This window comes from Sphaeramia orbicularis, chromosome 5 (genome assembly GCF_902148855.1).
Source record: "Sphaeramia orbicularis chromosome 5, fSphaOr1.1, whole genome shotgun sequence".
NCBI classification, from domain to species: domain Eukaryota; kingdom Metazoa; phylum Chordata; class Actinopteri; order Kurtiformes; family Apogonidae; genus Sphaeramia; species Sphaeramia orbicularis.
The window spans coordinates 34434946-34459870 of NC_043961.1; the positions used below are offsets into that span (position 1 = coordinate 34434946).

Here is a 24925-nt window from a genome sequence, read left to right on the forward strand (position 1 = left end):
TGTTTTTGCTCTGAGATGCAATATATTCGACAGTCAGCAAAGCACACACTACTCACCAGAGTTAGTACTGCGCAGTCTTTGCGCATGCGTGTCATGTCAATATTTGGAAAGGTTACACATCGCCATGTGCACGGACATTGACTAAAATGTAAAAATCATTGGACCCAGGACTACAGAAAATGTTTCGGATATCCACCAAAGGACGATGAAAGGCACCTGAAGTGTACACAGGATGCAGCGATTCCAGCTATGATACTGAATAACTAAAGAAACGACAGAGGATGTTTACTGTTACCATGTGGAGAAGATCACTGAGTGCATTTTTCACTCGTTTTGGGGGCAAAAATGTTGAAACAAAGGTAACAGGTCATGTTATGTTTTGTTTTAGTTGCTAAATTGTCTGTAAATTGGACTCTCAGTAATCATAGAACAATGCTATTAGCATTGGAGACTAATACAAACAGACATTAATTAAGGAGACAATAATATCACTGAAAAAATGATAAGTAAATGGAATATAATTGGCAGTACATGTGTTAGTGCAAACAGATTCTAATTGCACTTAATACTTTGACTGAAGTTACAAACCGTGTACAGGTCTGCTCAGAGATCATGCTTTACTGAGCTATTTACAGATTAATTGAGGTGCACATTAGAGTGAATTGAAGCTCACTTCAAATAAATCAACATTATAAGGTGATAAACTACATGAATGTGAGTCTGAATGTGGATTCAGTGAAACTGTAATTCATTATTTTCCAGAACAATGAATATAGGAACCTTGTAGTACTTAATAAGTGATGGACCTGCATGTGTGACAGAAAGTCAGGTTAATGCTTGATAATGTGAAGACAACATGCTGACTACAGGTTATTAAAGTAGAGTAAACTTTATTACCACTGAGTACATGCACAAAGCCCATGTATTCGACTAGAAGAGTGATGCTGTATCTTACAGTGTGTACAGTTGTATTGAGGATTACAGTACATTACCTTATACAGTAAATACAGAGATTTTGCACATCTGTAATATTTTTGATATGTCACTTATTGAGGAGATGGAGACTGTTGGGGGTGTATGTATAGGGATGATATTTATAACCATACATTCAGTGATTTGTTTATCATGAAAGTGATTTAAAACAGCAGATATATTACAGATATTAGCTACATTTTAGGTTTAAGATTTTTTTAAAGATATTAACAGGCAGATATTGGACAAATTCATATAAGAATGCTTTAAATTATCAAAATTAAAGATGGAATTCATTTATGTATTAATTTAGGTTTGTTTTTGTTAGTTGATTTAGGCCTCTCTCTCTCTCTCTCTCTCTGTCTCTCTGTCTCTCTCTCTCTCCAGTATTTATTTATTCATTTATGGTTATTTTTATTGGTTGCTTGCTTGCTTACAATTTATTCCCCCTTTACCTTTACTTCTGTATTTTATAGTTGCTGTTTTTTTTTTTTTATTTTTTATTTTATGGAGTAGTATTTAGACATAGCTGGGATACAAAGCTTCCTGAACTGCTGTTTTGCTACTATGCACCAGTGTTGTGCCTGTGGATTGTAGAAACAAATGACTATTTTTTTGTATCATTGCACTTGATGATAATTTAGAATAAAAATAAGTTAAAATCAAAACTGAAATAACCAAAATTACCACTGAATGTTCAATTTAAATAACAGGCACTTGTCTAACCAGTGTTTTATTTCATTTGTGGTGTAAATCTAATCGATAAGCTCTTAAATCTGATTGATCCAGGCAGCGTGGGGGTCCTGTGCAGCACGATCATGCAGTTCTCCAGCCTTTCCTGCTTCTGACATCACAGCCCTGGAGGTGGTTGACTTATGGAAGAAGTATTTCCAGGAGAAAGGTGTGACCGAGCCTGATCACTCCAGCCAGTACATTATGGCCCATCTACTCGGTGCTAAAACAGTGAGTAGAAATGTTGCTGCTACCTTTGGTCTGAGTTTAAAAACACCCCTGTGTGTTCATGCATAGCATTTCTTTTCTCAGATAGAGAGCGTTGAACAGGAGAGGTTAACAGAGATTCTCAGTCAAGAGAAAATAGAGCAGATGTGGAGACTGTGTTTGAGACGGCTCTCCAGGTAATTTCTCTTCCTTAACTTCTGTATAAATATGTTTTCAGATATTTTTGTTAGTGAGACCACTCTTTAATTTGTATGTGTTGTGCAGAATGCCAGTGCAGTACGTGATTGAGGAATGGGACTTTAGAGATCTGACACTGAAGATGAGACCCCCTGTGTTCATACCAAGGCCTGAAACAGAGGTTGGGTAGGAGAAAAACCATCTACACATACCCACAACGCACAGGTATATCTTAGTGATCGCACATAACCAGAGCAGTGTTTTCTCTGTGCGTTGGTACAGGAGTTGGTTGAACTCATGCTCAATGATCTGCAGATGAAAGATGGAAAGGAAGACGTCCAGCGTAGATGCTTAGAAGTGGGATGTGGTTCTGGTGCCATTTCTCTCAGTCTGCTACACGGGCTTCCACAGGTGAGATTTGTGTAGGAAGTAGATATTTTTAGGTAGTAGATGATTGTTAGGTTTGTTTATTTATTCCAACCAATTTTACAGAACATTTGGACATGATGTGACAAATTCACATTATACACATTTAGTTTGTATAGCATTATAAAATACAATTTGTCTTCTGTCACATTCAGTTGTTTTTTCTTGTTTAAAATAGTAAAAAATGTAAATGTAAAATTACTCTTGTCGTTTTCCCAAGATCATACAACATATACAGTTTTTACCCCTCAGCCGAGGGGTATTGTAATCGTTTTGTTGTCTGTCTGTCTGTCAAACCATTCAACGATGTAATCGCATTATATGTCAGAATGCTTTGACATATCTGCATCAAATTTATACTGTGGATGCATCTTGGCATGGAGCAGAGGCCTATTGAAAATAGTTGACCTTGACTTATTTTTTCAAGGTCAAATGGCCTTGTGCAGTTATAATATCTGAGTACTTTCAAATATAAATATGTATGTAATAAGTTTTACACAAAGACAATCTAATCTAAATTATAGGGCAGTAACTTTCAACAGAATCTTACACTATATTTGGCCGAGGGGGATTAAAAGTGCGCAGCACATTATGTTCTATCAGAGTAAGAAATCATTATTACAATAAAGAAATTACAGCCTTTAAAATATTCACATTTAACTAAATCAGTAAAATACTAATTGAATGAATGACTATTAGAGTTACCACTGCTGCATGAATACTTTTGTTAGTTTCATTCTAAGTAGAATATTCTGGATTTTATGGTGCTGATTAGACTACAGGGTGGGGAAGCAAAATTTACAATGAACATTTAGTTGTTTTTTCTCAGCAGGCACTGCGTCAATTGTTTTGAAACCAAACATATATTGATGTCATAATCATACCTAACACTATTATCCATACCTTTTCAGAAACTTTTGCCCATATGAGTAATCAGGAAAGCAAACGTCAAAGAGTGTGTGATTTCCTGAATGCACTCGTCACACCAAAGGAGATTTCAAAAATAGTTGGAGTGTCCATAAAGACTGTTTATAATGTAAAGAAGAGAATGACTATGAGCAAAACTATTACGAGAAAGTCTGGAAGATACTATGAAAGAAGAATGGGAGAAGTTGTTGCCCGAATATTTGAGGAACACTTGCGCAAGTTTCAGGAAGCGTGTGAAGGCAGTTATTGAGAAAGAAGGAGGACACATAGAATAAAAACATTTTCTATTATGTAAATTTTCTTGTGGCAAATAAATTCTCATGACTTTCAATAAACTAATTGGTCATACACTGTCTTTCAATCCCTGCCTCAAAATATTGTAAATTTTGCTTCCCCACCCTGTATATATTGGATATTTTTCAGAAATCTTCGATGGCCAGACAAAACAGTTAATCTATAGGATAATGCTTAGAGCACATGATCATCACTTAGACTTTGGTCACTTTGGTGACTAAAGGGACGTCATACATAATAAAACACAGTCTTGTCATCACATGACAAAATGTTGTCCATATACATTTTTGTCTGACCACTGACCTAACTCTCTGTATATTATCCTGTCATCATGTGAGCTTTGCTGGTTTATTTTCTCTAAGCACTGTCAAGAAATTGTGAAGTGCTTAAAAAACATTTGCAGCTGAACACTGGAGTGCAGATGAACTGAATTCTCCCTGAGGTTGTTGTACCCGAACACTCAGAACAGCATCTGATTTCTGTCTTTGTTTCTGTTTGTGCAGCTTAAAGCATTTGCCTTGGATCAAAGCCAGGAGGCAGTAGACTTAACAAGAGAGAACGCATTAAGGTAATTGTACCAAATCACAAGAAAATGCATCGACACGTATACATTTTTCTTACATGGGCTGATGAAGATTTTGGTCCACAGGTTGGGGCTTCAGGACAGGTTACAACTTTATCATATGGATATCATGAAAGGTAAATGAAAGGAGTCTAAATACTGTATAAAATATAGACACATAGCTGAGAGAGGTTTTGTTTTTGCTGTCAGATGCAGAAACTGTGCTGAGGCTCTGTGGTCCGGTTTCAGCTGTGGTCAGTAACCCTCCATACCTGTTCTCAGAGGACATGGACTCACTGGAGCCTGAAATCCTACGGTGACTGAGACACTTTCAGCTTCAGATTCATGAACACTGACATTTAATCATAGCCTTGCATTATTTAGCAGTATATAACTTATTTATACAGTACAGAGTCACATACAAATGAGCAAACTCTAATGCACCTGTAAGTAAATATAATAACTAATACATTATACAAACCTAAAAATAACTCTGCTCCCTTCCTGAAGTATGCATATTTAATGACAGTGGTGGATTTAACAACGGGGCCTGAATGAGACAAGGAAAATCTGGAGTCTGCTACTGCATGAAATGAATAAATAATCTATTACTGTATGTATGTCAGCTCTACAGGTCCTACGTATTTCACCTTAAAACACCACTAACACATCTATATAAAGAAAGAAATATTCTGAACAAGCTTTCATTTAATAAATTGCACCATTGCCCAACCAGTTAAAAAGATCATTATTAATTTCTTCTATTTCTCACTTTATTTTTGCTATTTTATTTCTTATTTAAATTTTTTATTGATTGAATGTCAGGTTTTTGCAGTATTAGTACTAATGGTGCCAATAACATTTACTATTCCTCCACTAGGAACTTTTTATGATATATTTAGGATTTATTATCACAAATTAACAACTCTCTATGATGATGCATTTTTGTCAAAATTTATGCCACTTCTTAATAGGATTGGGTTATGTAGCCAATAAAGTGAATCTCAGTTTTATGGACGGTTCATTATTTTAATTTATTATATGTATAAATGGAATCTTTACTAAACCTATTTTCCTTGTATGTTCAATATCAACAACTAAACTGTGTTATTTATTAAGTGGGGACTGCGGAGGAAAATTAGCACTGACGCTAAATCCGGCATATTTACATGTTTATACTGAAATGGAATGTATAAATGTGTTCATTAATGTGCATTGTCCCGCCTAAATAAAAATACATACAAAATAGCAAAAAGCTGCACCTGTGAGTGTGCCTATATGCATTTTGAGTCAAAAAATAAACGATGTTTTAAATCAGATAAAGCAGCTGCTGAGAAAGAGACTGGAGAAACATTTTCATAATGAAGAGATTAATACAGTGGTTCCCAACCTTATTTGGCTCGTGACCCCATTATAACATCACAAATTTCTGGTGACCCCAGACATTCAAAACAGACATTTTTTTGCTAAAATTACTTTGTTTTTGATCATGTAATAGTTTGCTATACTATGCTGCAAATAAACATTAATTTTAGACAACATTTAGGCTATATAATGTATATTATTATAGACAGAGGCAGAGAAGCCAGGTGTAGATTACTGCACAAAGTGAGAATTTTATTTTCCTTGGTCAGGATATGTACAGTCAGTCCAGCCTGTATTTACAAGACTGACAATTAATACTGAACAAACAATAACTCAAACTATGAATTATGAAAGAGCTGCAGCATCTGAAACCGACCAGAATGAACATTTGACAGATAAACAGTACCACAGTCTTTCAGTTTCAGCTTCAGAGTTTGTCATGTCTTTTATGGATTGTGATTGTCTCTCTCAACTCATCATATATTTTTTATTAGTAAGGTTGTTGTTTTTTTTTTAATCAATTACTAGAAATTTCAGGCGACCCCATTTGAATTCCAGGCGACCCCAGGTGGGGTCCCGACCCCAAGGTTGAAAAACACTGGATTGAGGCAAACAGATTACTTTTTGATTTTTCTTTTCTTCACAAGACAGAATGTGCTAATATGGAGTTTGTAAACATTTTCATAAAGCAAAACCTTGATTAATCAAATTAGTTTGATATATTGCCCAACATTAAATCATAATGTTTGTGGTAATTCATCATTTATCCCTATGTTATTTATTTAAAATATAGCAGTAAACTGTTTATATGGTCCCTGAAAATTAAAATAATTAGAACGACAAGAATACCACTGTTCATGTGTTACAATGCATCATAAAGCCTTTAATTATTAATTGCACTGCTTATAAATTCTAAATTCAAAGTTGATGTGATGAAAAATATTTTAAGAAATGCAATGTAGTTTCAAGGTCAAATGTTGAAAATGGTTAGAATTTTCCATATTAAAGAGCCTGCTTAATATATAGGGTCTAAATAAATCATAGTAGTGACGTGTGTTTCCTGTCTGTAGGTTTGAGGACCACGCTGCTTTAGACGGAGGCAAAGATGGACTAGAAGTAATCAAACAGGTTTTGATTCTGGCTCCACAGATTCTCTTAAATCATGGGTAAGAAAACCCACTGCCCAACACAAGCACGAGCACACACAGACACAGACCCACCTGGGTTTAATTCCTAATGGCGGCAGCTTGGCACAAGAACAGCATGTTCTGAAAAACACATGTATTATGTTGCCTCTAATGAGTTAAGCTTTTAAAAAGACTTCCAGTGAATACAATTCCAGACATGTGCCACTGCTCTCATCTCAGGGTTACTAGTGCTAATCCTGCACTGCTGATAATTAAATTGTAATCCATTTTGTGTTCTTTTGCTTGTGAACAGTCGTGTTTACTTGGAAGTGGACCCCAGACACCCACCGCTCATCCGACGGTGGGTGGAGGCAAATGTCGAAGAGCTCCATTATGTGGAGACAAAACACGACATCAGCGGCAGGTTTGTACAGAAAACTTCTCAGCCTAGATACCACCTGGGCATCATTACACATCCATATTCATTGGTTAACCTTGAAATTGTATTTCTGTTTTATATTCATTGCTTTATTTAAATCAAAAGGCTGCAATGACTAAATCTATCATCGTAGCAAAATTAAAATGAATACTTCCATCATGTATCAATTCAGAGTCTCAAACTGATTTTACTCAATTTTTAGGCCGCGATTCTGCATCCTTCAGAAAGAGAAGACAAACAAGGACCACAAGCTGGATTTGGATTGAGAAACTAAGATCCTATTACACTGGCTTTAGCCCAGGTCGACACAGCTTCAGCTCCCCCACCCCCACCGAGCCGTCATGTGCGCACTTGCACTTGCACTGATTTGATGATTCAAATTCACAGTTTACAGAAAGCTCTAAATCATTCTCCGTGTCAACGTGGTACTTTTAATCTGGTAACATTTGTGATTACAATCTGCGGCACAATAAAAATGTGCATAAGACGGCACAAAAGGAGGCTCAAAGCTGAAGGTAATTACCGAGGCTTTTCTTAGAACCCTCCCTCTCTGAATCTCACCCTCCTCCCAGGAAGCATTCAGTAGTTCTGTGAATCCGCTGATGAACAGTCCTCCCCTTCCCTTGTCCACTCGCTGACTCAGATGCAGGCAGTGCACATTACTGAGCAAAAACACACAATGTGGTTTTTACTTCCTCACATAATCTACATTTTTAAAGCTCAAAGGCCACCAAGTCTTTGTGTTTCAAAGGTGATTTCAAAATTTCGTAATAAGTGTCACAAGAGCGATCATCATGTGGAGTTTAATAATGATGATGATGGCAACATTTCCCACCGTCCTCTGAGTAATACTCCCATTTTAAGCAATAGACAAGGAAAGAATAGCAAGGACAACAGTCAGACTCCAATAGGTTATTTTAATATAAAAATGTACACATGTAAAAAGTAGAAAAATGTTTTACTGAGAAAAATAAAATGGCAAAAAGATGTTCCAGTGGAATCAGTGTACTTAAGAACAGTATAGAGTATGTACATCCAGGGTTGATGAGGGTAAAACAGATCTGGACACTTTCCACATCCATAAAATAAAAAAAAATCATAAAATAGGTGATAGGTAAAATTACAGTACTGAGGTTTGCTTGCAACTTGTCTTTTTCGAGAGTGCTTCACCACCCAGTCCACGACAAATTCAGTCTGAAATCAGACATGTTTGTAAAAAGTGACTTGGTACAAATTCTGTCCTCAAAAACATGTCCCATGACCCTGTGTCCAGTACTTTTGACACTGACCTCCAACTGCTGGAGCAGTAATATTATTAACAGGCACAAAAGACCTGTTTCACAGTTTCTTTCCTTAGCGTCAGCTGAGCGTCAGCCATATTAATGTAGTGGTACTTCATACCTTGAAGGGATAGTCCTGTATGTAGCGCAGCAGAGGCCTAGGGAGTGGTAGCTGTTCAGGACAGTCACAGTGTCTGTTAATGACGAGACGTGTGAGGTGCTGTAAAGATGGGAGGCCCTGGGGCTTGTACACGGCCCGCTTCAGTTTTAATACGACAGACATCTCCTGAATTGTCTGCAGGGATGGTTTAGTTGGAGCCTCTTCTTCCACCTTTCTCTCCTCTGCTTTCCGCTGTGGTCCCATGTAGTGCTGCACCAGACTGGGCACATTGGGGAATGACGACAGGCTGGGCCGAGCAGGGGAGCTAGAGTCAAGCAAAAACTGGGCACCGCTGTACTGGATCCGTATACTTGTTGGACCGCGTGCAGTTCTGACCGACAGGGTCAGCATGTACAGAGGGTGGCTGCTGTCTCGTACCAAGAACGCTCCTTCAGATGCCTCTTGAAGTGCAGCGTGGGCCTGAGCTGCAGTTACAGCTCCCCAGTACCAGCCTACACACACAGATTCCTGAATATTAGTCACTCTGAACACTCACAGCTGTTTTTCCTGCTGTCCTGTTTGTTGATTAATGTGTATTTTGCACTAAACACTCCACAATTTAGTAATGTAAGTAAATCTGTTATGGTAAAGAATGAAGAGTCCCTGGAACTTCTTTGGTTTAATAGATCTCTAGCTGACATTGTTAATATTTACCTGAATTTTCTAAATAGCAGAAGTTGCTGGCGATGGCCCGCAGGTCTTTGGTGGGGTCCCATAGCGGAAGGGTACTTTGAAGGCAAGGGGCCGGGGGTCCAGTTTCTGCCCGCATGCCCCGTGGGGCTTCAATGGATGGAGCAGCGTGCAGAAGAGTTGTAGGACTGAAAAAAAAGATGGAAAATACAACAAATGTATTTAAAATATTTTATATAAAAATGTTTTAACTTATGATTTGACTGCTTTGTCTTTTTAAGAATTCACATGTACAGTTATCATCCATGTAGGTTATTAACATATAAAAGAAATTAAATCAATGAGAAAAGGAATGATAATTCACTGTGTTCATTTATATAATGTTTTTGTAAAATGTGACTGGCAGTAATGTCTGTTGTGTGTTTTGTGTTGTATCTGTATAGGCAACAGCAGTTGTGGAAAGATTGATTTCAGGTGTTTCTGGTGAAAAAAAGATCAAACAAAGAGTATCTTATAAATTGTATCACAAATGTTTGTTAAACACCATCTTTTTTATTATAGTATTTAAGTTTTTTCCTGCCGTTAAATTAGTAGGCTATATAACTTAACATTAATACAGTGTAGAACACTGAAACCAACATGTTTAAACAGACAGGAACAAAAGAAAATGTTCTTACCCTGGTACACACAGAATCATGCTATTTGTTGAATCCTGCGGTGTCCTTAAATCCAGTCAGGGTGATTTCTTAAGAAAAAACCAAACATACAGAGACGGATCTAGTTATGAGCCGAAACACCTTCAGTGGAAGATAAGCGTTGAGTTCGGCTCGGTATGAGTATGTCTAATAAAAGCGGCGTAAAGAAGCTCAGAGCTGTGCTTGGTCTGACAGAAGAACACAGAGTTCAGCTTGTAGGCACAAACACGAAAACAGAAAAAGGTTCGAACACAAACTGCGCTGCGACGGTTTGGAGTGTGTTGTCACGAGAATGGGGTCCAAATGTGTGAAGGACAGAGTGTAAAGGCTTGGCTTTTAAAATTTACCGTTTCCTAGAAGTCTATTCTAAGAACTCTTCACAGCACCGGCTCTGACGTCACACCGGCCGCACCAACTCCCATTCCGCATCAGCGGTCCGCGCGCGTTCTGCACTTCGGCCGCTCACTGCGCCGGCTCCAGCCCCGTCCCTGCACCCGCACCCGCTCCTCATTACCGTCAACCCCCCCCCCACAGCCGGCCCGGGTCTGTCCGTTTTCCCGGGCGGTGTTTTGGGTCCGTTTCTCCCCCGTGGTTACCCGGCGGCTACCGTCTTCGCTGAAGCGGCGCTCGATCCCAGGAATCGCGCGGCTGCTTCTCCCTATCGGCTTTCCAGGAATAATTGCAGGGGTGACTCCGCCCCGCCGGGCGGCCCCGACAGAGCCTTCATTCTGGGAATTCACCGCCTCGACATTAAAGATAATAGGAATGAACACTGCCTATTTCCAGTAATGCAGATTGCTCTCGATCCGGGTGGAAAAACGCGGCGAGGGTTTTTCTCGGAGTTTTTGTCGGAGTAGCATGATTACGCCGGAGAAAACAAGTTGTTATTGGGACAATCAACCAAGAAATCTATAATTTTAACCGAGATTCAGTATCACTATTAAATAGCCAAGTGGTACTTTTCTGCCTTGTATTTGCACTGAGTTGTGGTGCATTTCTGTGCGCTATTTGTTTTCAGTGTTTATTCTAGCGCTGCTTTTCTCTGTTTTATATTATTATTATTATTATTATTATTATTATTATTATTATTATTATTATTATTATTATTATTTACTTTACTTAGGCTACTTCACTTTGAAACGGTTTTGGTAAAATAGGTTAACTTATCTTAGGCTTGCTTACTGAGGTTTGTTTGTTTTGTTTTTTTTATGAATACCCAATACCCAACCTGATAAAATTTAAATATGTTTATACCACTTTATTTACTAATTTATTTTTAACTGCATGACAAGGTGAGAGAGGAACAGTATCTCAGTTCGCTGTAGGCCTTTGTGCATAGTGAACTGACAATTTAAAAAAATATATGAATCTTTGAATTTTGACTCTAAACAATACAGACTCACTCACTCAGTTGAGATTTGTGTTTTCTGTATACCCCCTTCACTCATTTCATCTCACTCGTATTCTCTTTTCTTTTCTATCTAGGAAATCCCCACTCCTATCAGCCTGTTTCTGCATGTGGCAGCCTTTTGATGCTTTATTAAAATCAGTAATCATTATCTTATCAGTTAAATCATTTTCATGTTGACGTTAGACATCTGTGGAACATCCTGTCCTGTTCAGGGGACAAATCTTTACCAAACATTTATTTCAATCACTGCTTTGCATCATTTCATAGTGAGTCATGTCAGGTTATAATTTAAAAAGGTAAAAATACATCGACATATAAAACTATGCTGTAAATTGTAACCATACCCAGGAAAGCATGCTCATCCCAAATATTTGAATCTCAACCTTTTCCCAGAAATCCTGAAACAAGCTTTTTTCTAAGAAGTCTTGTGGACTTTATCTATCCCTGCTGGATGCAGTTGAACAAATATGTGTTAGGAAAAAAGAGAAGTACACCACAATCACTTAGGGAAAGGTCATGCTATTGGTTAACTCCCTTAAGATAAGTTATGCATTTTACAGACACCTGGTGAAAGTTGCATCATAAAATAATTAACATAGGGATGCAGTGTGTTCTAAAAGTATGATGCAGAAACCGAAGCCTTGCCTGTTTAAACCGGCAACATTCCTCTTTAAGCCTATGAATATGGTGTTTGGACGCCTCACACAATGGCACATTTTCCAACGAAATGTGTTTTTCTAAGCTATTCAAGTTGACAGTGCACAATCCCATTTGGTTACTGAAAATCACTTTACAAGGAAGGGAATAAGTTTACCAAGAATGGCTTTGAGAATGAAAAGATATGTGCAGTTCAAGGCTCTCATTTTCCACAGACAATTCTTGCGGTTAAGCATGATTTTATGTATGTGAGGGATTATTTCTAAGAAGATCATTGTTGTCACATGTTGCAGTAGTATGAGAAAGCCAAAAACATCAAATATGGAATAAAAGAAGGATGCAGTGTTAATACATTTAATTCATAATAAAGTTAAATTCTATGTAAAGTAACAATGTATCTACAGTATACTCCAACCCTGGATCTGCACTTTTTACATCTTTAACTTCTACAAGGTAGGGTATTCCTGTTAAATAGAGTATTCCTGTTAAAATAACCCTATAACTTTAACAATGTCATCGTGATAATTTGAAATTATTTAATAAAGTTTCAGTCTGGTTTCCCAGGTTTATCAAGAAGGATGAGGTCATTTGCAGACAGTGAGCTGTTAAGGCGCAGTGTGCATGTATTCACAGAAACAAAACACCAGTTCATGTGGGAGTGAGGTAATGGCTCACACACTCTGCATTCACATACAGCAGTGTTCACATCTCTGGCTCCAGTGGACTGCGCAAATGTTTTTGTTGTTATCCCACTATAACCACCTGTTAAGTAATTGCTGAAAACATCATTGTCCAAGGGAGAAACTAGATGAAACACTGTTCCATCAATATCTTAACAAAATACATCATCCATTTATGACCGTTACTATGTTATTCCTCATATAGGAGCAAAACCTATACATGTTTTGGCACAAATTTCACCTTATATCAACCAATTTATTACTAATTCTGTTTATTTTTATTTATATTACCCAATATCAAAATTCATAGACCTACCTTGACCTCCTTTACAAGATACAACACACTTTGTCTTTGACCCTCACTTTAAGAGAGGGAAAACTCCAGTATGGACAGCGCAACAAGGGTGTGCGTGCAGAAATTTAGATGAATATACACCTCTAATTTAAAAAAAAAATGTTGGGGCATTGTCTAAAATGTAAATTAACAACAGAATTAACAAACACGATGTAATAATTTGCAAATCTAGTAAACAAATTTTATGCAGAACAGAAGAAAATATATCAAACATTTAAACTGGACAAATATACGATTACAAAAAATATTAAAGATAAAGAAGAATGGCAGCAACATATGTCCAACAAGTTGGGACAGGCCTATGTTGACCACTGTGTACCCCCCCCCCCCCCCCCCCGGGGAGTTTTAGGAGAAGAATGGTGTCCCATTCTTGTTGTTTGATATAGACTCTAGCTTCTCATCATCCCTGGATCTTCTTTGTCATATTTATCATTTCATATTGGTGAAAGGTCTGAAGAGCAAATGTGCCAGTTCAGGACCCAGACTCTTCTACTATGAATCTATGTTATGGTAGTATGGTAGATGCAGTTTGTGGTATGCCATTGTCTTGATGAAATATGCAAATCATTCTCAGGTAAAAGATGTCATCTAGATGGGAACGTGTGCTGCTCTATAACCTGATGATACTTTCAGTACCTTTCTTCACGGTGCCTTTGCTGATGTGGAAGCTGCCCATTTCATAGGCACTAATGCAACCCCATACCATCACAGATGTAGGCTTTTGAACCAAGCTGATAACATGCCAGATGATCCCTCTCTTTTTGAGTCTGGAGGATGTGGCATCCATGGTTTCTAAAAAGAATTTCATTTTTTCTATTTGTGTGACAACAGAAGAGTTTTAATCTTTGCCGCTGTCCTTTTTTAATGAGCTTCGGCCCAGAGGAGGCATCTGTGTTTCTGGATCATGTTATCACATATGGCCTCCTCTTTGTATGATAGAAATTTGACCTAGATTTGTGGTCGGTACAGTGACCTGTGTTCACAGACAATGATTTCTGGAAGAGTCCCTGAGCTCATGCATTGATTTTCATTACAGAATCATAGCTGGTTTCAGTGCAGTGCTGCCTGAGGACATGAAAATCATAGGCACCCATTTAGATTTTCATCCTTATTTCTTTGCACAGCTTTTTTCAGATTCTCCTAAACTTTTGATTGTATTATATTATATATTGTATTGTGTACTGTAGATGACAAACTATTTAAAGTCATTTTAGTTTTACATTGAGGAACATTATTCTGAAAATTTGCCACAATTTGTCAACACTTTACCACAGACTGGTGAACCTTGGCTCAGCTTTACTCCAAGAGACTCCAAATCTTCTCAAAGATCCTCTTTTACCCGTACATAATCTGTTGTGAGTTTACCTAATTTGTTGATTAAATGTTCCAGCTGTACATATATATTACTACTTGCTTTTTTTTTTTTTTTTTTTTGTAATTTCAAATGACAAATTGAGGTTTTTTTTTTTTCTTAAAATGGTACATTTGCTCAGGTTAGCTTTTGATGTTTTTATGGTTTATTTTAAAGAAATTATGGGTTTATGAGATTTTTTTTAAAAAAACAATTTCTGTCTTTATTTCCATTTTATATTGAGTCACAACCTTTTTTTGAACTTACGATTGTATAAAATTTACACATATTATGAACAGCAAAATGGATGTATAAAATATAAGCAAAGCAGCATTCAGTCACCACCATTGTTTGAGAACTGCATTTTATGGTGTACCCATGTTTAAAGAAAAAAAACCCAAAAACAAACAAGACTGAATTATAACTGATTTCTGATCCTCCTAAAGTCATTTTGAAACCTCCATACAAAATTTATTTATAACCATTCCCAGCGATGAATAACTTAATTTCCCTTGGGTCAAAGAACAAAAATGCCTGTCAAAACCACATACTGCACAGTTGGTGAGTATTTTTATATCTTTAATATGCTTAAGTTTTCTGATGTGAACTCAGTGCTTTCTTGGAATTTTCAAAGAATAACAGTGAAACCATGTGTGGGACAAAACTGCTGTCTTTAAAACACTGGCATTTCCTAAATATTCCCCAAGGAGCTTGTTTTACCTGGAATTAGCAACATAAAAATCATTTGACAAACGCCAAGAGGGGAAACATTAACCCAGCTTTGTCCAGGCCTGAAAAGAGCAGCTGCACAAAGATTCCTCTAGTAACTATTTCAGATAAATGATTAATTCATCTGATTTGAAATGACACGCACTCTTCATTCCCGGATAAATGTAGTTTTTCAGGAGGATCATAAATAGAGTGCTCAATAAGAACATTGTTAATATTACTGCCAACAGTGTAAGTAATATAATATCCATGAAGTTTACTTACCAGCTTTAACATTCTTATTTAATCAACACAATAATGAGCAAGAGGCATTCTAATCAGTAATAGTAGAGCAAGTATCATTTAATAACTAACATCAGTAAAAAGAATGATTTTATGGGCGCATGAGTCTGACATTAAATAGTTAAACAAATGGATGAAACAAATGAACCACCATTTCTGCCAGAAGCAAAAAGCAGCTATGGATGTCATTGAAAAAAAGATTTATAAAAAGTTAATTATTATATCATTAAATAACACAGACTGATATTGTATACACAGTGTGCGATGTTCTCTTAGCAGAACCCATGCATGAATGATGAATGTACAGTTAAGTCAATGCAGTCTTTGAAATGATGCAGCCTCAGTGCTGTGACACGAGGGCGTTGTCAGTAGCAGTCATCTGAAAGGCCAGAATGCAAAGTTATAATTGGACCTCAACATAATGAGATTATATGGGAGAACAAATTAATTTAACAGTGTAAATCTTCAAATAAATACAAATGTCGGTGACAGGATGGTTATGATGAAGTAATAGCAGAATAAACACAGAACAATACAACCAAGATCTAATACCACAGTAAAAACAAAAGTTTATTTGGAATTTCCTTTCATATTGATTTTTCTTACAAATGTTGATATAAAACTTTTATTGGAGCTAGACATGAGAACTGAAACATTTGACTTGTACAAATGCATTACATTACATTGTGATAGTGTGTGAGAATGGAAACTCACACAGAGAAGCTTCACTATAATCTGTCTCGGATTCAGCCTGATTCTTCTGAACAGAGGAAGTAAATCAATAAACCTGAATGATGAAAATAATTAATCTGTGACAAACTGAACATGACAGACTGAAGATAGTATATCAGCACAATTTCACAAAAACACTTTTGTCATTTATATCACAAGTGTTTGCTGTGGTCTGTACACAAACACCAGAGGAAATCCATTCCTCATCCCTTTGGGCTGGACAACATGTCAGTGGGTTTGAGTAGATAAACAGGTCAGTGGAGCAGGGTCTGGTCTGAAACTGCAGACATGACCAACAAAACGCTGTCTGTCTCTAGCTGTTCTGTACAGTGTCCCCTGTCCCCTTAATGAGGCGCTTGTGTCCTCTTTTTCCAGCTGGGCCACGGGGCTTAGCGAAGGCCTGTTTGTGGGCGTGCTGCTTGGGGTGGACCTCGTCATACAGAAACTCCTCTGTCAGTTCATCACCATTTTCAATCTCCAGCTACACAAAAAAAGGAAAAAAGGAAAGCGATTTACAGACTGACTGGAAACAGATTCACTCAGGTGTTCGCAGCAGTGAGGCAGGTGAACACACACTACTGAATTATTACTCTTTCACCAAGACTGGGCTATTAACCCATAAAGACCCAGTGTTACTTTTGTGGCAGTTCACAAATTATTTTTTTCTCTATACTTAACCTATCTTAAGTGTTTTATCACCATTTATTGTAATATTATCCTTTTTATTTTGTACTTTTCCAGTGATCATGTAGATGTTCATAAAAGCTCAGAGTAAATTCAAGGGTTATTATATCAGAAACAGAGAAAAGTGAAGAAAAAGTGTCTTTCAGTATAATATATCATTAACTGAATACAAAAACAAGTGTCTCCATCCACTGTCATTGATCCAACTCCATGGGTTTTACTGGTGAATCAATGTTGCAGAAGACGACGGTGTTTCCATGGTAACTACAGAGCCTCGAACGTCCAAATGGGTCATATCTGATGACCATGAAAAGATGACAAACTGTATTTTACACCAATTATTTACAAGTATTGATAGAATTAGTGGATCAACAGGTATTAAACAGTTTAGATCAGTAGATGGTCTTGGTCACCAGTGGCTGTTTGGGTCTTTATGGGTTAATTGATTAACATATTATAATAAAAGTAAGATAAGTTAACATTAATGCAATATGTTCATGCCCACTTATGTCTTCATTTAAACATTATATTTATAAACATACTGCTGATATTCATTTACATGTAATAATACGCATTTCCAACACACAAATGTATTACATGCCTCACACACATATATGAGAATAACAGACTATATAAGAAGTGAGTGGAACTACCAAGGAGCAATTACTTTGACTCCAAACTAAAGCCAGTGGTTGGGTATCTTTTAGTTGTAATATCACTGACAGCAGCTGAACAGCTCTATAAAAATACTGTCAATATTTTTTTCCAGGATTCATCCTTTTTATTCAGAAGTGATCTAAATCTCAAAATCTCAGGTTACATAGGATCCTATGATGAACACCAGGTTAGGCTTTGATTGACAGGTTTGTTTGACAGCTCCGTCATCAGACTAAATCTGACTTTTAAGGGGTTGGTTTATTTAATAAAACACATATTTTCCTGACAGACAGTTCTGTAGTAGTTGTGGTTAACAGGTTACACTAATAAGACTATAAAAATACTTTGCTTGATGAAGTTTGCTGTTTTACACTCTGCATTGGCTCATCTCTGATCCCTTGGGCTAAAACAGCCCCACCCCTTTTATCCAAATATGGTCACTTCTGACTCCAGAAACCCAACATAATTATGGAAATTGCAGACTACTGGTTTTAAAATGACACTTCAGAAACTTAAAGGTGATCCCATGGTTCTTTTGTCCACTGCTTATGTACAGTGTACAGGAGTCACCATGATGTCCCTCACTAGTTTCTGGGCTATTGTTATGAAGCCAGTTCACATTATGGGTATTGCCCAGTTTGCTCATATTCAGACAAAACAGTAATACTTGTCAAACATTTGCCTAACAAAAAATGTGACAGCTTTTTTAGTATGTCTTATTGCAAAGTGCTGTCAGAGCTCCTTTCCTTCCCCATATCTGTTCATCTGTTACCTTTTTAGCAACTTCCAAATGGTAATCTTTCTCCACTTCTTCCAGTAATCGACTTTTGCAGCTTGAATACAACATTCGCTCCTTGATGCTACAGCTGTACCCTGGCATTGAGTATATGAACACTAAAGAAAGGAAAAGAAAAGAAGAAGAAAAACATGATCCTGGGTAAAAGTGATATACAGTAACGATGAGCCTCTTTCTCTTTGTCTGATGATTTGCCTCTGAGTGGCACTTTCACAATGGAGGATAATCAGGCTGTTCAAGGAATACAGACATACCGATAGATTCCAGGTAGTCTCCTTCGTGGGAGTGCTTATAGAGAAAGAAGTGATATCTAGGAGTGTCTTTAGGAACTCTGCGGGGCAAATCTCGAGTTTCTGTTGGGTTGGAGTGGACCAGCTCGATTGTCTCCTTCTGTACATCCAACCTCTGAAACACAACAAGTATACACAGCATTCAGAATGTGTCTCTATGGAGGTGTTACATCAGGTGTTTCATGTATCAGTCAGTCAATCAATCACACTTTACTGCAGAGTCAGTATCCAGATAAAAGACATGATAAAACATACAAAAAAAAAGCAACAAATCTGCTCACCAGTTGTACGTAGTTGATTCGTTTTTGGGACAGTTGTTGCAGGGCTCTTTTTGCCGTCTCCAGTAGTGGGAAAGCGAGGCCCTGGATTGTCTGGTGCTTACTGTCCACACTGATCTCTGTGTTCACCTGCAGGGGGCAGCAAAGAAACATGCAAATATCAATAGTCTGTAAAGGAGGATGAGAAAAGTGTTCATCAAAGCAAAGAAAGGCAGTATTTCAGCCAAACGCAGTATCTAATGACAGTATTTCGTATTATACTGTTTTACCATGTGAACCATTATGGTTCAGGTAAGTCCTTTCAGTTAGTTTTGAATGTATATGTTTTTGTTATTTGAAAACACAAATAGCATCTATTTCAGTGAAACACATTTTTTATACCAGTGTTTAGTATGTTACCAAGTATTTGTCATTTTCGACGGGATACTTTTTGATGTATTTATGCCAGTTCTGGTAAAAATATGATACAGTTAGATAATATTATATTTTATATAGTGTTCTAATTTATTTAGCTTTTTATTCTGAAAACAGGTTCCATCTGTCCACTGAATTTCTTACTTTTGTTGAAATGAAAATACACAAATAATATGTAGTGTTTCCACATACCTGTTTAACTCTGCCCTGAAAAAACAATCACAACAAAAACAAATTAAATTTCAGGAAAGTGTTTAATTATAAAAGACAAGCAGATTGTAGCACGATTTGGTAAAACTCTACGTCCAAAAGCATGTCTACTGATGTCAGCTCTGCCGAGGGCAGTTTGACCTCTCACCTCAGTGATTTTGATCCTCTGGAGCTCCTGTTCAGCTAATGTGAGTGGGGCAGGACCTGAGCAGGATGACACATGATGCTGGTAGCCGAGCAAACAGACGTCATCCTAGTGTTGCAGGCAAAACAAGAGGCCCTTTACAAGAGGCATGCACCAGACACCTCTAAAAATACATCAGCAAGCAGCATAGTTAATCTGTCATCACATTTAAATACATGTCTGTGGTACTGACCTCCACTGTGCCAAAAATCTCATACTTCACATGACCTCCTCCAAACTCTTTCTTCACTGTGGCACGTGTGGCAGCATACAGCATTTTTTGTTTCACCTGCAACCATTGGAGGGTAAAAAATATAGAACGATTAATGCCTAGCTTTTTTAGAGGTCCCTTTAAACTGAATGTATACATTCTAAACATCTGTGATAATGGGTAATAATCTCATCTTTTCATTCAACAGCTGTAATAAAGTACTTTGTTCAGTGTGAGGGAAACTAAATAACATCCTGCACGTCTTACCGGAGACTGGTCAGGAGACCATGAAATAAAGATCCACTCATAACCCAGTGCATTCTGGGAGTCAAGGCGATACAGGATGTAGCTGGGCTCCTGGTCATCCAGGAGAGGAAGTAGGAAGTGATCGTAGTCCTGGTCCCAGCTCTTTTCCGGCTCTCTGTAGGCCCCAAGCACCAGCTGCTCTGAAAGTCAGACCAGTACTCATCACATACCTCGTACCCTATATGTGGCCTGGCCTTTGAGAAGCACATTCACACTTACAGCAGGAGGCAGCTGACACTACAGTCAGCAACTGTAATGGGTTATTATGTGTACTTCTTGGTAGTTCTTTTCGGTTCAAGAAGAACCACCAAGAAGTTTGAGAAGAACTACCAAGAAGATGGGCAAATGAGAACCTACAATGTTATTATGTGTAATTGCGTATTCACTTGTAGAGAGGCAAACACAATCAAAGATGCTTTAACATTACTGTTTTTGCATGTAGCTTAAGTCATAATCACAGAAGAAAAGTCTATCAATCATATGGGTTTATGAGGTACACATATGTTTTGATCTGCAAATAATCACAACTCAATTAAGCCTACAAACATTTTATATACCCATTTTTACATGTTCATTAAATTAGTTTGAAATATTCTTAAAATATTCATTCAACTTTTTAAAACTAAATGTTTTACATTAATTCATTCTTTTTTCTTTTTTACCCTGGGTTGCGGTCACCATCATAATCCCAGAAGCCACTTGAACCCTGATCCTTTAGTTTGTAAACACCCATAATCCTCTAAAGTCATTTATCACTGTTAAACTGTTCAAACTATTAAACAGCTCTTAGACAGTTTCATAGGACTAATTCTTGCTCTTTTCATCAGACATGATTTATTTTAACATGTCAGTATCTTCCAAGTCTCTAATTTGTACAAAAGGTGTTCCACAATTTACAAATAGAGTTTGTTTATGAGGTTACAAGTGATAACTGACCTATTATCAAAAAGCCCCCATTTCAGTCTCAACAGTCTCACTTCTTTATGTTGAACCCTTACAAATCTAGAACTCTTTGTGTACCAACTTTTATATAAAATTTTTTTGTACATTTAACCCCGGTTGTGATAATATTAATCTCTGCATTTTGCAGTTTCTAGAGAAAATCAGTGATCACATAGAAGCTCAAAGTAAATTCGATGGTTATTATATCAAAACAGAGAAAGTGACATTTTCATATAATATATCATTAAAGGTGGGGTAGGAGATGTTTTCCTAGAGCATTTTTTTACTATATTCCTTAAAATCCCCTTCACAGCCTGATTGCAGCCAATTAAATAAATGCTCTAACATAAAAATTAAAACTTTTAGTCACCTGTGGAATGGACTGGACCGAAAAAACACCATCCAATCATTTTAACCAGCCCATCGAAATGATTGAACGGCGATATGTCTATCAAACTCAAGTGTCATTTGTCCCTCTCCCCTCTGCACGTACCCCTCTTCGTGCACGAATTGCGCATTCAGAGGCTCTTGGAGCACTTGGGGGGGAATGATGCTGTGCAGCGCTCGTGAACCCTTGGGAACAAGCATTACGCATTCCGGCACTCTGGAGGTGTGACTTCCGGGGAAAGTCTGAAGAAAGGGGTTTGAATTTTTGAATTGTGCATTTTCAAAATGTAGCTTGCTTGAACTGTTTTTCCCAGGATCTCCTACCCCACCTTTAACATAACATAAAAATGTCTACAACCATAGTCATTTATTAAACTATATGGGTTTCATTGAATCAACAGCCACTTTTACACAGAGATCCCGGAAAAAAGGCAAGATGGTGGTCTGACCTTTTTTCCACCGTTTCTGCAACTTTTCCACCAAAGTCGCACAACATGACAATGTGTCCATGTTCACTACGGAATCTCCAAACGACTAAAAAAGACAAATCTGTTGCTGCTGAAAAGTGAGAAGAAAGTGCTTTTCACCTAAATTGTTTATTTATGTATTGAGAATATTAGTATCAAAAATTTTAAACATTTTAGATCAGTAGATACTCTTGGTCGCCAGCAGCTGTTTAGGTCTTAACTTTGCGGCTAAAGTCACTTGGATTACACTATCCGTCTTTTCTCAGACTGTTCCATGTTCCACAAAGAAAGAGAGCAAAGGCCAGACTCTGACTTTCAAATATTACTGGATTATTTTTGACTGACTTGCAAAAATAAGTCTGGAATCAGTGAATCTGATGACATCTAACAACAGACCAATGGTCATAGCTAAAGTGAACACCAAGGCCCAAAGTCTGACAGCCTGATGTCCTTGTGGGGTGCAGGGGGATTTCCCCTCTATCTCTTGGGGCAGTTGCTATTCTGAGCTGCAAAACATTCCTTCTCTACACACACACACACACACACACACACACACACACACACACACACACACACACACTCTCTTTCACACACACATATATACTTTCCATTTGCCATTTTCTTCTAGTCCGTCTTTGTCCAGCACATTAAACTGTATGTTCATGCCCTGCTTATGTGTTTTGTAAGGTCATGCCACTTGTGTGCTATAGGGCGTTTAGAGGGGATGAGACTGGGTGGCACAGTGAGCCAGTGGTGATGAAATCAGCTAAAATGATCTTGTTTCTCTTCTGACACTGGAATGAACATGCGCGTCACCAGGCAGCAGCTTGCAACCATGTCAAGTCACATGTCGCTCCAAATAACCCGAGAGATCAAAGCTGCTCTGTCCTGCTGTGAGAGCGCCCGACTCTGGAGCACCATGCCTCTGTCTGTTGACATCAATACTCCGAATATGAGACCAAATATTTAACATGATAGGCACAGCGTGCAAAGATAACCCACCATAAGTCTCTGAACACATTAATCATGAATCATATTACAGAATGGAACTGGTCAGATACCAAAACAACATGTAAACACTCAGTGAACATTTCAATCTACCTCCATAATCAGCTGCCTAGAAAGCTGCTGCTTCACAGACACATCTATTCAGCGCATACACTGTTTTTGTCACCTTTCCCTGGAAGTTAGCTCAAATGGATTCAGCTGTGATGACTGACGTTGCTGTTTTTGTTTGTGACAGGTGAACTCAAAGCCTACATGTCAGCATCTGACACTTTGACGTAACCTGTACAAGTGTTTTAGGTCAAGTGAAGAAGAGTCATTTTTGGTCCTTGGACTGATCCATGTGAATAAGCCAAAGGAGGTTTAATTTTAACATTAACAAGAAAAAACAGATTTTAGAGAAAGTTTAGAAAATACTAGATTTATTCCCTGATCTGCTAGTTAGAAATCACAGATATAAAGTCCTGGAGTTCTTTTTTTTATTTTTTTTTATTGGATGTATGAAATATATCAATATAGACAACACTTACTAGTACAAAAATACAGTTTTCCCCATAATTTTTTTTTTTTTTTTCCCAGGGGTATTTTGTATTATTTTTACTTCTGTTTTGCTATCACATTGGTGTTACATCAGTGAACACAGCATTGTACTGACTTGTTTCACGACCAAAAATAAACAAAAAATTTTTTAAAATTAAAATAAAGTCTAAGCCTTTTTTAAATGATTTCAAGTGTTCATGATGACTTAACTGCCAATCATTAGGTTATAAAACAGCTTATGAGTGTTCAATCTCTTTTCATTCTTTCTGTGACACGTCCACATTCCTGGGTCACTCACCGTCTTGGATGCGCACCTTGATGAGGCGCACTGCTCCTCCTCTCGCCCTGGCCAGGAACTCCCTCAGTTCTGGCGTCACCACCAGTGCTAGAAACATGGTGGGTCAGCAGTCTGTTCCTCCGCAGTGGCAGAGGTGCTGAGAGACAGAAACAGCAGATAGGACTGGAACCCAACAGCACCAGGCCCAAATATTCAGTCCAGTCAAGAGACACTAAAGTCCAACCAAAGGAGGCTGCTGTGGAAACGTCCTTTACTTCAGATAGTCTGACGGCTGGAGAAGAGGATTGCTGAGTGTGTCTGGACTCTTTGAGAGTGTGACAGTGTGAGAAGGGACATCGCTCAAGTAACTAGGACAGTATCATGTGCACACAGAGAGGGAACCTGATCACCTCTCTACCAAAATTAGCTCCCTGTGACTGTCCAGCCATGGGTGCTGGCCTGTGAAACCCCCCACCACAACAGGGCCCACAGTGGAGGAGGAGGAGACTGTGGCCTGCAAACCTCATTACCAACTTCTGAGCCCAATGACAGTGAAAGCAGCATGAATTCATTGTCCCAACCTGGTATGAATACTCACAGCTAAGTCAGGCCGACGTTTGACTCACACACAGAGAATAACGCACTGATTTTCATGAAATATATTCATGAGGAGGATTCAGGAAAGGATGAACCCCCTGAACTTTGAAGCAGATCCATATAAGGGCCTGAGGCTGGAACTGTTTTTCACTTTCTTTAACAACCCCAGGCAAACGCAGAACTTAACCCATAAAGACCCAGCGCTACTTTTGTGCCAGTTCCAAAAGGAAATGTTCTCTATATTTAACCTTTCTTAAACCCAGCTATGGGTTTTCTATCCATATTTGTGGACAAGAGTTTCACAACTTTATACAAAAAAAAAAAAAGAACACTGTCCACCACAAAGGACATTCCATAAAAATTTTAAAAACTGCATCTGAAAAAACTGTTGCATCATGATGTTTCCAATATAGGCACTTATTTAATTAAAAAAAAAAAAAAAAAAAACTTGTACTTTGCTGACATTTCC

General features: G+C 37.8%; 3 protein-coding genes across 4 annotated transcripts; 1 reads left to right on the forward strand and 2 right to left on the reverse strand.

The window, feature by feature from the left end:
• Window positions 1–101: 101 nt before the first annotated feature.
• hemk1 (HemK methyltransferase family member 1) lies at window positions 102–8336 on the forward strand. Of its 2 annotated transcripts, XM_030134970.1 has the most exons (11): window positions 102–359; window positions 1762–1935; window positions 2017–2108; window positions 2197–2290; window positions 2392–2520; window positions 4260–4324; window positions 4406–4455; window positions 4529–4634; window positions 6754–6849; window positions 7124–7234; window positions 7452–8336. In XM_030134970.1, exons 1-11 carry the CDS (start codon window positions 282–284, stop codon window positions 7513–7515), a joined length of 1059 nt encoding a protein of 352 aa, XP_029990830.1. In that variant the 5' UTR covers window positions 102–281; the 3' UTR covers window positions 7516–8336. The 2 variants fall into 2 exon arrangements, with proteins under 2 accessions (XP_029990830.1, XP_029990829.1); XM_030134969.1 differs by having other exon boundaries at window positions 7124–8336.
• On the reverse strand, window positions 8147–10663 carry cisha (cytokine inducible SH2-containing protein a). Its single transcript, XM_030134973.1, has 3 exons — window positions 9997–10663; window positions 9344–9507; window positions 8147–9141 (listed from the first exon to the last, which is right to left on the reverse strand). Exons 1-3 carry the CDS (start codon window positions 10014–10016, stop codon window positions 8645–8647), a joined length of 681 nt encoding a protein of 226 aa, XP_029990833.1. The 5' UTR covers window positions 10017–10663; the 3' UTR covers window positions 8147–8644.
• A 5360-nt stretch (window positions 10664–16023) lies between these two features.
• twf2 (twinfilin actin binding protein 2) lies at window positions 16024–24589 on the reverse strand. The gene is made up of 9 exons (XM_030134971.1): window positions 23881–24589; window positions 20203–20381; window positions 19918–20013; window positions 19689–19793; window positions 19523–19537; window positions 18920–19045; window positions 18603–18753; window positions 18325–18446; window positions 16024–16692 (listed from the first exon to the last, which is right to left on the reverse strand). The coding sequence occupies exons 1-9, from the start codon at window positions 23975–23977 to the stop codon at window positions 16525–16527; spliced, it is 1059 nt and encodes a 352-aa protein (XP_029990831.1). The 5' UTR covers window positions 23978–24589; the 3' UTR covers window positions 16024–16524.
• Between the last annotated feature and the right edge of the window lie 336 nt (window positions 24590–24925).